The following is a 13,151-nucleotide window of genomic DNA, read 5'->3' on the forward strand; positions in this document are numbered from 1 at the left end:
ATGCCTTCTCCAAGTCCACAAAGCACATGTGGACTGGTTGGGCAAACTCCCACGCACCCTCAAGGACCCTGCCAAGGGTCCAGAGCTGGTCCACAGTTCCATGACCGCGGCGAAAACCGCATTGCTCCTCCTGAATCCGGGGTTCGACTATCCGGCGGACCCTCCTCTCTAGTACCCCCAAATAGACCTTACCAGGGAGGCTGAGGAGTGTGATCCCCCTGTAGTTGGAACACACCCTCCGGTCCCTCTTCTTAAAAAGAGGGACTACCACCCTAGTCTGCCAGTCCAAGGGCACTGCCCCCGATGTCCACGCAATGTTCCACTGATCCACAATGTCCCAAGTCGAGGTCAGCAGCGCCCCGTCCCCACCATACACAGTGTTGACGGAGCACCGCTTCCCTCTCCTGAGACGCCGGATGGTGATCCAAAACCTCTTCGAAGCCGTCCGGAAGTCGTTTTCCATGGTCTCACCGAACTCCTCCCACGCCCTGCCGCCGCTGCATTCCGCTTGGCCTGTTGGTACCTGTCTGCTGCCTCCAACAGTCCCACAGGCCAAGAAGGCCCAATAGGACTCCTTCTTCATCTTGACGGCACCCGGTAACCAGCGGTTACCGGTTACCGGGTGCCGGTCCACCAGCGGGTTTGAGTGTTGCCGCCCCGACAGGCACTGACCACCTTACAGCCACAGCACGGGTCGGCCGCCTCAGCAATGGAGGCACAGAACATGGCCCACTCGGACTCAATGTCCCCCACCTCCCCCAGGACATGGTCGAAGCTCTCCCAGGGGTGGGAGTTGAAGCTCTTTCTGATGGGAGACTCTGCCAGACGTTCCCAGCAGACCCTCACAATGCATTTGGGTCTGCCAGGTCTGACCGGCGTCCTCCCCCACCATCGGAGCCAACTCACCACCAGGTGGTGGTCGGTTGACAGCTCTCTTCACCCGAGTGTCAAAGACATACAGCTGCAAGTCCAACGATACGACTACAAAGTCGATCATTGAACTGCGGCCTAGGGTGTCCTGATGCCAAGTGCACATATGGACACCCTTATGCTTGAACATGGTGTTTGTTATGGACAATCTGTGGCGAGCACAGAAGTTCAATAACAAAACACCACTCGGGTTCAGATCAGGGGGGGCATTCCTCCCGATCACGCCCCTCCAGGTCTCACTGTCATTGCCCACGTGAGCATTGAAGTCCCCCAGCAGAACGAGGGAGTCCCCAGAAGGAGCACTCTCCAGCACCCCCTCTAAGGACTCCAAAAAGGGTGGATACTCTGAACTGCTGTTTGGACAATAGGCACAAACAACAGTCAGGATCCATCCCCCAACCCAAAGGCGGAGGGAGGCTACCCTCTCATTCAGCGGGGTAAACTCCAACGTACAGCCTCTCACCAGTGGCAACTCCAGAGTGGAAGAGAGTCCATCCCCTCTCGAGAAGACTGGTTCCGGAGCCCACGCTTGTGCGTCGAGGTGAGGCCGACTATATCCAGTCGGAACTTCTCAACCTTGCGCACCAGCTCAGGCTCCTTCCCCACCAGAGAGGTGAAATTCCACACCCCCAGAGCTAGCTTCTGCAGCCGAGGATCGGACGGCCAAGATCCCCGCCCTCGGCTGCCACCCAGCTCACATGGCACCCGACCCCTATGGCCCCTCCTACGGGTGGTAAGCCCACGGGAAGGAGGACCCATGTCACCTCTTCGGGCTGTGCCCGGCCGGGCCCCATGGGTAAAGGCCTGGCCACCAGGCGCTTGCCATCGAGCCCCACCCCCAGGCCTGGCTCCGGGGGGGGGGCCCAGGTGACTCATGTCCGGGGAGAGGGAAACTCTGGACCATTTGTTGTCTTCATCATAGGGGTCTTGTAAGCTAGACTTTGTCTGGTCCCTCCCCTAGGACCTGTTTGCCATGGGTGACCCTACCAGGGGCATGAAGCCCCCGACAACTGAGCTCCTAGGATCACTGGGACATGCAAACCCCTCCACCGCGATAAGGTGGTAGCTCAGGGAGGGGTGCTTAGATACCTGTTTGTTGAAACTGGATGGACTGATTAGCACTGAATCTCCCAGGTCGAGCCTTGTCCAGCATACTTTTTGGGCCTGGGATCTCTTCCCCTTCCTTGGCATCTTTAAAAAAAACAAAAACAATGATGAAATATAATTCTTACAAAAAATGTTAAGTCTATTAGTGGATAATAATCATGGATCTTTGTCTACTGTGCAGCCCCCCTTTTTTTAAAAAAACATTCAGACAAACTGAATAAGAACATTTCTGGACTGGGTGACAGTGTATCAGTGATATAGTTAGATAAGTTCTGAAGTGGCTACAACATGTGCCATGTGTGTAAAAAAATATCGTATTTATAAGAACTGGTCTTGAAAAGAGGTTTCAGGTAACTTACCGTAAAAATGTAGAGGTGGTAAAGGATACCCAAAATAAGAAAAAATTGGCAAAAATATTAATTTCAATAACAGTATTTAACTTTTAACAATGGCAAAATTAATATGTTGTCTTGATAACTGTCCTACTGTGCTTTACACTAACCTAACAAACTAAACTATACAAATAATGTGACCTAAAATAAATCTAAACTGTTGTAAACCTACTCTAACCTAATCTAATACTATCCTAAACAGTGAATATGATGTAAATATAAAAGCTTCCAATTGTTGTTAACACTAGGGATGCACAATAACATTGGCACATCATCAGATATTGGCTTTAAGATGAAATACTGAAAATGGCCAGAATTCAGCCGTCCTGCCATTATCACAAAGTGATTTTTTTTTTTTTTTTGCAATTTACAAAGTGAATTGCACATTAAAAATGATTTCATGATCACTAAACTTAGGCAGGGAAAAACTTGGATGTATCATTATTGGTATTGGTTATCTGTCCACTTCCTGAATCCGGTTCGGTGACCTCAGGATTGGGTCCCTGCTTTTTGCAGATAATGTGGTCCTGTTGGCTTCATCAGGCCGTGACCTCCAGCTCTCACTGGATTGGTTCGCAGCCGATTGTGAAGCGGCTGGAATGAGAATCAGCACCTAGTCAAGGGCAGGCAGGAGTTCCGTAACCAGGAAAGCAGTCCGCGGTGGCAGCAGTACCGATGAGGAGAGAGCAGAAGGATTGTCGAAGCCAGGCAGAGGAGACGTTACCAGGAGAGCAGTCAGGGTTCCGAGACGCCGAAACAGAGCATGTGGTCGGGGACAGAAGGCAGGTAGGTACACAAGGAGTCAGGCGAGGAGAGTTGGTCGGGGACAGGCAGAGTCGGCGTCGGAAGATCTGGCAGAAGAACGCTGGAAAGTCTTGCATAGTGCAGAAGAACAATCTGGCAGTGAGTGAGTGTGCTGGAGTGGTTTATATGCTGGGTTTATTGGTGACGAGTTGCAGCTGTGGGGTGAGCAGGCTGTGGAGGTGGGCGTGGTTTGCAGGTATAGTGGAGCAGAGGGAGGGTGAGTGTCAAAGTACTGGCAGCTGGGGAGGAGGAGGCAGGCAGGCATGCACCATGACAGTGCAGGCTGATGCAGAGCTGACCAAGTTCCTCCAAGAAGTTGCACTTGATGCATCTTGTAATCCCTTGATGTGGTGGCATGACAATCAAAGAAGATATCCTTTGATGGCCAACTTGGCTCAAAAATACATGTGCATTTGCGCAACAAGCACTAGCTCAGAAAGAATGTTTAGCACTGCTGGCAACATTGCTACTCCAGAGAGATCCTGCCTTAAGCCACACAGAGTCAAGATGTTGGTATTTCTTGCTCGAAATCTGCCAGACTGAAGTAGCTATGGATTTGGATGTGGCCTGTTGAGGCTTCTGCTTTTATTTATATGGAGTGGTTTTGTTGTTAAGTTTGTGTCACAAGCTGTGACAAAACAGTGTTCTTAATATCCCCGGGCCACACCAACACAGACACAAAAGGAAGGTTCAAATTTTACAATTTATTTAAAAAGACAAGGTTTAAAACAAGGGGTTTTAGTTACTAAAAGTCAGCCGAGCAGAGGTTATTAAATAACTAAGTTAACAAAATATTAAAAGAGGTTAAAAAGTACTATAGTCCTTGAACGTCTCATTTCTTCCTGTCTAGTCCATCAAGAGTTTTTTTATACTCAGTCCGTTAGCAACGAGTGTTCGGTGGCAGGGGGCGTGGTCTGGCGTCGGCGTGTAGGCTGTCAGCTGTTCTTGTCTCTGCGCTGCTTCCGTCACTCCGCTCGTCGTCGATCCGTATCGCTGCAACAATCAAGTCACAATTACTGATGGGCACCACAACACTTAGCAGCCCACTCACACACGCTACACAGATCAGGCGGGTTTTCGTTCCTTTACTTATCGAGATATCTGGCTCATCACAGTATCACAGCAGCAGCAGCGTCTCGTCACAGCAGCAGCAGCGTCTCGTCACAGCATGGCACAGCACAGCCCAGCAGCAGCACGCTGTCTTGTCCACCTCGCCCGACTCACAGGTTGGCACGCCCAGAGAGAGACCCAACCTAATGATCCCCAGCTGTTTTATACCCGCTGTCTTAATTGACTACCAATCACAGGGAAACAAAGGAGGTGACAAGGGGCAAACTATCCAAGTCAATGTCCACAAGGTTTAGTCCATGCAATGAGCAAAACTGCTCCACCTCTACCAAAAAAAACACACATTAAAAAGGGGAGCAAAATACACACATCCAAACAAATATCAATACACACAAACCATAGTGGCTATGACTGAAGCAGTTCATTTCACCCTGTGACATTTGAACATGTTGTTTACAAAGGTCCTAATCGGCAGTTTTGCCTGTTTTGCCTGTTAAGGATTGTATGGCTCTTTATGTCTGAGCCTAATATTATTTATGAAGAACAATTTTGTTTACAGAGACCTGATAATCAATTTATTTATTTTTTGTTTTGTCTGGTTTGTATTTCCATTTTATTTATTTTTTGTTGTGTTTTGTTTTTATTCAAGTGCATTTTTGTTAACAGGGACTGAGAGTCCGTTGTTTGAGTTTGGTTGTTTTGTTTTTTCATTTTTGATATTAAAAATGTCTTCTAATTCCAATCTAAATATTCTTTAGAAATTGAAATTTATTGAACTTTGAAAGGGTGTACTTGCATTATTATGCCATCATCATTATTTTAGTTTAAAATCATCTGAAAATGGCAATAATTTTAAATTTCTGGGACAATATATCGTACAGCAAAATTTGTTATTGTGACAATCCTACTGATAGCAGCAACAGTGAGTGACAAAGATGTTTCTGAATATTTCACATATGTGTGGAAGTGCATGTGTAATATGTATATGGGTGTAGTGGCCTCTTGTGGTACAGTGGGACTACAAGAGGCCACTGTGGGGCCAATTGTGGTGCAGTAGAAGAGCCTGGGTGTACTAGTATATGCATTTAATGCTAATGCATGTGGGGTATGTGTTGCGCCGAATAGTAATAGGTTCCCACACCCTAACTAGAAAATTTTGTTCTTTCCGACCTCAACAAGTTTTCCTATAAATTGTGTATGAAGACCTTTAACTGTAAGCAGCAGAAGACTGCTTGAGAATTTCTTGTGAAAGAGCAGAGACAGAGATATCCAGAGTGCGAGAGCTCGTTAGTGATGTCACGTGCTCTGAACTCAACATTCCATCTCCATTTGATTCCATTATAAACGCAGAAATCGTCTGAAAAGAGCAAAAAACTTAAATCGGCAAAATTCAAAAACCGTAAAAGATACAAAAGAGCTGAATCATACCAAAAGAGTTGACGGCCTTGTGACCTGTTAAATGGTTAAATGGAGTCTCTAGCTGAAAGTCTGCGAAAGCAGTAGAAGTGGGTTAAAGAGAATTTGAAAAATTCATTTAAAAGGGATAAAAAAGTTTTAGAAAAAGCTTAATATTTTAAAAAATACAAAGAGTAGAAATGAGAAAAGTCAGAGCAATAATGTCCTGAACAAGCTGAACATTCTGATAGTTGAATGGTTTAAATAGCACAAAGTATGCAGAACTAGTTAGCTGGCGAAAAACGTACAGATGGTGAAATAAGAATAAAGATTTGGATAACTAACTAGAAAATGCATTTCCTGCAGCTGAAATCAGTTTGAGAGTATGTTTGAAAATGCATGAATTTATTGCTGAAAATGCATGAATTTATTGCTAAAAATGCAGAGATGTATTACAAATTGACCGAAGCATCTGAAAAACTGGCAGAAATGAAAGCTGAACTGCTTTAAGTGAAGAAGCTCCAAGTTGAACTGCAAGAGAGTCATAGGAAGAAGTTGATGTCGACTGAAAAGTTTAAAATAATCAATGTTTGATATTTTAGGCATAAAATGTAGAAAATAAAATAAGAGGCATAAATGTAATTGAAGAGCATAATATTTTGACATTAAAATGGTTTCTGTAGCTTAAAGCAGGCAGAGGTAGCAGCTGACCAGAAAGTAAGGGAGAAATAGTATTACTAGTATTAGTAGCATGAGCGTTAGCCATTGTAGTAGTAGTTGTAGTTCTGGAAGAAGAGAAGGTTACAGTACTTTTATCACTACACTTTATCACACACGAGGAGCATTACATGAGGCAGACAGAGAAACAGACAAAGACAAAGACACCTAAGAGAGGGCTTCTATTTTCTTCTATTTTTCTGTACTTCTGGTTACCATTTTTGCCCTGTCAATATTATATCTTATAGCCCATACTATACAATAACCTAATTTACTTTACAAAAATTATTTGTATATTTGATATTGCAATTAAAATTCTGTTTTGGTGTTTGGGGACTCCAGTGTGCAGAAATATCAAATACACTGTTTTGACAATGGTCAGGGACTGTATTTCATTTATCAGAGTAAGTGTGGCTGGGATGTGACTTCTTTTCTTTCTTTCTTTTTTTTTAATTTAATTTGAAGACATTTCTGGACAAATATTTCACCTTGAGACTCCCTGAGTGACTCCATTGATACCCCTGTGTCACAGTTTTGGGCAATGATAAATGGTGTGATTTTGAATTTTTTTATTATTTTTTTCTTAAGTAAACGTGTTATGTGTTTTGAATACAAAATGCATCAATTTAAAGTTGGCAAAACACATTATTGACAGCAGCAATCCAAAGTCAGAGACATATTTATAGATACACTGTATATGATAGATAGACAGAAACAAAAACAAAGAGAGAGACACAAACAGACAGTGAGAGACAGAGACATAAAGGGAGAAACAAAGAGAAAGGAGGAGACAGAGGCGCATTACAGACCCGTCCTATCTGATAGCATTCACCATCAGCCCCCGAATACCCTTATCTGATCATAGTGGAAGTATAGAGACAGAGACAGACAGTGAGATAGAGAGAGAGAGAGCGAGACAGAGAGACACACAGTGAGAGACAGAGCCACAGGCAGAGAGACACACAGTGACAGACAGAGAGACAGACAGAGAGAGAGAGAGAGAGAAAGACACAAAGATTGACAGAAAGACAGAGAAAAAACGAGAGACTGGGACAAAGAGGAAAAAAGAGAGAGTGAGACATAGGGAGAGACAGGCAGAAAGACACACTGTGAGAGACAGAGAGACAGACAGAGAGACACACAGTGAGACAGAGAGAGAGCAACAATGACAGAGAGAGAGAAAGAAAGATCAACAGAAAGAGAGAAAGACAGACAGAGTCAGAGAAGAAAAAAGAGAGACAGAGACAGACAGAGAAATAGAGAAAGAGGTAGAGAGCAAGAGACAGATAGAGAGAAAAAAGAGATAAAGAAAGAGACGAAGAGAGAGAGACAGATAGAGAGACAGACAGGAGCTGATGAAGGTCTGACCTGCTGATTAGAAGCACCTGATGTCTGAAAGTGACACAAAGAAGGAATTTCAAACTTAAATTTCTGGAAGTTTGAATCTGTTCACTATAGGAGGCATCTGTGTATCGAGGAAGACATGCACACATCAGCATGGCACTGTTTTTCGACACAGAGAGTAAGAAAGACAGAGAGACACAGAAAGACAGACAAAGAGATGTAGAGAGAGAGAAAGGTAGAAAGACAGAGACTGACAAAAAGGTATACAGAGAGAGAGGAAGACAGAGACAGACAAAAATACACAGAAAAAAAGAAAGAGACAGGCAGAAAGAGAGACTGAAAGACAGATAGGAAGACAGACAGACAAAAAGAGAGATATAGAGACAGACACAAAGAGAAAGAGAGACAGAGTCAGAGAGACACACAGAAAGACAGAGACGCAGAGAGAGACAGATAGAATGACACAGAGAGACAGACAGACAAAGAGATGCAGATCGAGAGGGACAGACAGAGTCAGAGAGAGAGAGAGAGAAAGACAGAGACAGGCAGAAAGACAGAGAGACAGACAAAGAGAGAGAGAGAGACAGACAGTGGTAGCATTAATACTACAGAAACAAAGTGGAGCTGATGGAGGTCTGACCTGCTGATTAAAGCACCTGTAGCTGTGTTCAAATTCAGGGTCTGCATCCTACGGAGGCTGCATTCGAAGGCCGATTACGTCACAGCGCTGCGCAAAGGCATTTGGTTGCAATTTGAAGGCTATATTTTTGTGCAGCCCACAAATGCGGCCTTCTTTTCCCTCTTTTTGGAGGATGCATCGCTACTATCCTTCGCGGCCTTCCATTTCCCAAGATTTCTTGCGTGCTGGCTATTTTCAAAACTCCTTTGTGATTATGGCAGCAGAGTGGAGATTGGAGCGTAGATTTCACATTTAAATGTAAGTATTGGGTTTTTACTCATTTGAAAATTAAACGCCAGATATGTTAAACTTTGAGGGACCTTAAAACCTTATAATTTCTTTTATAATACATGACGTTAGTAATGCTAACATGTAGCCACCTAGCATGCTAGCTATGTGAAGGTAGAGCCAGCTCGGCGCTGTAGCCCCACAGTACTGCCTGCAGCAGAGGAGAGCTCCACCTGCTGAGTGAGGCTCTGCTGCCCATTTAGCTTGATACCAGGAGCTCTCAGCCTTTGGATGTAAAGCCTTAAAAGCTTCGCTTTCATTTGTCAGATGTCCAGAGGTTGACTTATATGGTCTTGTGACTGTGGAGATGTTATTTATGCTTCATAATATTAGGTATATAAATGGACCAAGATTAAAGTTTTGAGTCCTGCTTGATTTAAACTGTGCAACTGTAAAGTCTAGTTAACTGTTTGCAATGAATATTAGATTAATACAATATAATTAAAATAATATTCATAAGAAAAAAAAAATATTTTTGCGACAAAAGAGCTTTTCTGTTTGTCATGCTTTACATTTCATCTTGCTTTAAGGAGCAAGGAGCAAACTGAAAGCTTCATAAAGCTGCGTGGTGAAAACGGCCATTTGTTCACCGGGGCCAAAAACAATGCCACTGTCAGATGGAGGTAAGGCAATAATAAATAGCCCTTTTGTATTATATACAAATTGAATGTTAAAGTTACTTAAATTAACCCAAATACTGTACAATGCCTAAAATAAAATAATAATCTAAAGACCAAAGGGCATCATGTAAATGTTTAATTGAGAGATTTTGTGCCTGTCCTGATGTCACCTTTATATGAATAATCTTTTCATCCCTGTTATTCTGATCATGTGTTTGCCTTTTCTCTTTCTTCTCTCTGTGTTAAGAACAATCCTGGAAAAAATGGGCCTGGAGGGGAAGGTCAAGCCCCAACAGGCAAAAAAAAATGGGACAACCTAAAAAAAAAATACAAAGTATGTACAGGTTTGGATGATGATTTCAAAAATAAATTATATTAGTTTTACACATTCAAGTTAATAAATACTCTGTTATGCTGTAAAGCCCTCTGAGGCAAACTGTGATTTGTAATAATGGCCTTTTAAATAAAATTGACTTGCTGAAAATTGCTGCTGTTGACATGATTGATTTCCTTTGCCTTAAGATTGCAAAGATCCAGGGACAGGAAGGGGGTCAGCGGGAAGCTCACCGCTGCAACTTGGCCCTGGTTTGTCCTCATGGATGAGATGTTAGGACAGAGGCCTTCCATGGCTCCCCCTGTCCTAATTGCCTCCATCCCTGAGGACACACCAGGGCCAAGTGCCATGGGGGCTGACCAGGAGGATGAGGATGATGATGATGAGGAAGAGGAGAGCCAGCCAGGGCCAGTGAGAAAGAGAAAGAGAAGGAGAGAGGATAGCCTCCTTAATTTGATTATAGGGGGACATGAAGCTGCAGAGGGTGGCAGAGGAGAGGAGAGCACAGGAGAGCAGAGAGAGAATGGATGGGGTCTTCTCTCTGCTCAAGAGAATGGTGGACAGGCTGTGATTTATTTATTTATTTATTTTTTTTTTTACTGTTTTTTTGTTAATATTATTTGAGTTCTATTTTATATTGTTTATGTTTTTGGTTGAAATTATTTTGGTAGAGTTCATTGTCGCATTCAAGATTTTATGTTGTATTTATTAAAATATTGTTACTTTGTAACACGTTATCTATTTCATTTAGTATTTACAACTTAACCATTTATGGTTTGCAAATGGCATCAAGTGCGACTTTTCAGGGACGACTTGGGATTGATTTTTTTTCTTTTATTTACAAAAATCCGAACATTTCTAGCCATTGACAAGGTGACAGTCTTAAAATGTACAATTATTTACAAAAGTACAACAGAAATGACTACAGATTACATCATCAAATTATTTGGTGTTTAACAAAAAAACATAATACTTATCAAAATATAAAACTATTTACAGTGTAAGCTGAGCAGGAGTCCCTGGCAGTGCTGCTGGACTGGATGGGATGCCACAATGAAGACCCTGGTGTCTTCTGTCTGTCCTTGGGACATCACCTGGGGTGGTCTCCAGAGTGTGTTAGAGGATGCTTTTTTCCACTGTCCACCACATCGTCCATCAACTGGATTTGCAGGGCTGTCGAAGGCTGCCATGTCACTAAGAATTTTTTAAGATAGAGGTGAGAATTAAACAAAGTGCAAACAAAGTACTACTTCACCCCTTTATTTAGACAAAGCACATCCCACCACAAATTATTTCAACAAACAAAACACTCTACAAAACACTTCAGCCTTCAAATTATTTTACTTGCCGACTAAAGATGGAGTCGGAGTGAACCTCCTCCAAGGCAGACACCTCCGCAGCCAGCTGGTCCTGCCACAGAGTACCACTGACGGCCCCCAACCCGTTCTCCCCCTCATCCTCCGGCATGTCGTCCTGCAGCTCATCCTGTGGGGCCATGATGTCTCCTGCTCCGAGGCATATGTTGTGCAGAATGGCACATGCTGTTATGACCTGAAATGAAAAAAAAAATTCATTAATTTTGATTTACTCTACTTCACCATTAAAATGAAATCCTGTTGAGTGATGACGTACCTGAGGCACAAAGGTATGGTGCACCTCCAGCACTTGCAGGAAGATGGAGCGAAACTTGGTCTTCATCATTCCAAAGGCACACTCAATGATAGCGCGCGCCCTGCAATGATGGCTGCTGAAGCACTGGGTTCCTACACCTTGTACCAGCCGCTTGTAGGGAGTGATGAGGGGGAGTGGGTGTTGGAGGCACGGGTACCCGCCGTCTGAGAGGATGAAATGCCCTGCAGGAGGGTAGATGGCCTGTCTGTACAGTGGGCTGTGCTGGAGCACTCTGGAGTCGTGCACCGAACCCGGCCAGCCCACGTACGTGTCTATGAAGCAGCCCTGATGGTCACAAACTGCCTGCAGGATAACTGAGGCAAACAGTTTCCTGTTCTTGTAACAGTGACCATCAGGGCCACTTTGTGGCTTGATCTTGACATGGCAGCCGTCGATTGCTCTAGCAGCTTTTATAAAAGCTCTGTGTCTTGCCAGGCCTGCAAATCCACAAGTTACTGTTGCCAGGTCTTCTGCAGTCTTCAGGAAGCAGATGACTTTGTGGCAAAGAGTCACCACCTCCTCAGTAACTCGGTGGACGATGCGGCGGACAGTGGAGTGAGGCATCCCAAACACTCTGGAGACCACCCTGTATGACGCCCCACTCGCCAGCCAGAAGAGGAACACCAAGGTCTCTATTGTGGCTCCCCATCCATGTATCCGCTCCTGGTGGAGAAGGTCCAGCAGCACTGCCAGAGACTCTGCTCAGTCTGAAGTCCTGCCTGGTGTCACCTTGTTCAAAAAACCTGTCCAGCACAGGAACAGCCAGGTTAATCCTGCTGTACAGGGGTCTGGTCTGGATTGGGAGAGGAGGAGAACAGGGGATGAAAAATGGTTATTTAAACAAAAGCTATGTAAATTAATAAGTTAAGTTAAGTCAATTTTAGAGCTTAGATATATAATGCTTAATCTGTCTATCCACTTATCAGTCTATTAAATGACTATGTAAATACACAGAAAGAGAGAAAGCTAGTTGATCACTTGATCAAAGTAACTGATTTTCTTATTATCAATATCAGGTTATCAGTCACTTTATTAATTTGAAATATATTAATTAATAGAAATAAAGTGACACAAACAGCAAAATACACTGTGGAAATGAATGTATTGCACATTAACTAAACAATACTGGACATCAATGTACATTTCAATATCATAGCGATCATCATAGCAACACCTCAGCATTTTATTTAATAAATAAACAAATAAAAACCCTAATACAAGACATCACAACAGTTTATATGATTAGTGTTAATGTCACTTCACAGTAATGAATGTATACAGGTATGCTAGTTACCCCTAACTGTTATCTAGCTAATGATAACATTACTGTGGGTTAAAATAACAGGTTTAGTTCTCAATGGTCCTCTCTCAGCCGGTGATAAATCAGCCGCCGACGTTGACGGAGGCGCTTCTCCTCTTCCTCCAGCAAAATACAAATTAAAAACAATAAAATAAAAACTTCTGGCCCCATTATTTCTACACTGTACTTTTTCACTCAAGAAAAAGAAAAGAAGAAAAAGCTTGATTAAGTATTGTGAAAGAGCAGAGACAGAAAGAGTGTGGGACCTCGTTAGTGATGTCACGTGCTCTGACCTCCAACATTCCATCTCCATTTGACATTAAAAAAGGAGAAATCGTCTGAAAAAGGCAGAAAACTTAAATCGCAAGAACACAAAAACAGTAAAAGCTGCAAAAGAGCTGAATAAATGCTGAATAGTAGAAGTTGTTGGGACCTGTTTAAAGTTTATATAGAGTCTCTAGATTATAGTATGTGGAAGCAATAAGCTTTCAAAGTGGAGTGG

At 43.3% G+C, this 13,151-nt stretch overlaps 2 protein-coding genes across 4 annotated transcripts in view; one reads left to right on the top strand and one right to left on the bottom strand.

The window, feature by feature from the left end:
• The window catches only part of sorcs2 (sortilin-related VPS10 domain containing receptor 2), a 671,324-nt gene that overhangs the window by 552,686 nt on the left and 105,487 nt on the right, over positions 1-13,151 (top strand). The gene's annotated exons all lie outside the window — the stretch shown is intronic.
• LOC148185575 (uncharacterized) lies at positions 10,668-11,913 on the bottom strand. The gene is made up of 3 exons (XM_088074014.1): positions 11,311-11,913; positions 11,027-11,229; positions 10,668-10,872 (listed from the first exon to the last, which is right to left on the bottom strand). The coding sequence occupies exons 1-3, from the start codon at positions 11,911-11,913 to the stop codon at positions 10,668-10,670; spliced, it is 1,011 nt and encodes a 336-aa protein (XP_087930140.1).

Source organism: Plectropomus leopardus, chromosome 23 (assembly GCF_026936395.1).
Source record: "Plectropomus leopardus strain MGB_pleo_1.0 chromosome 23, ASM2693639v1, whole genome shotgun sequence".
Taxonomy (NCBI): Eukaryota; Metazoa; Chordata; class Actinopteri; order Perciformes; family Serranidae; genus Plectropomus; species Plectropomus leopardus.

Bases quoted from the DNA above. Each gene is read 5' to 3' on its own strand.
- LOC148185575 (XM_088074014.1), bottom strand. From the start codon at position 11,913: ATGCCTCACTCCACTGTCCGCCGCATCGTCCACCGAGTTACTGAGGAG. The intron at 11,230-11,310 runs GTACGTCATCAC...TTTTCATTTCAG, and splicing joins ACCATACCTTTGTGCCTCAG to GTCATAACAGCATGTGCCAT. The intron at 10,873-11,026 runs GCAAGTAAAATA...AAAAATTCTTAG, and splicing joins TCCGACTCCATCTTTAGTCG to TGACATGGCAGCCTTCGACA.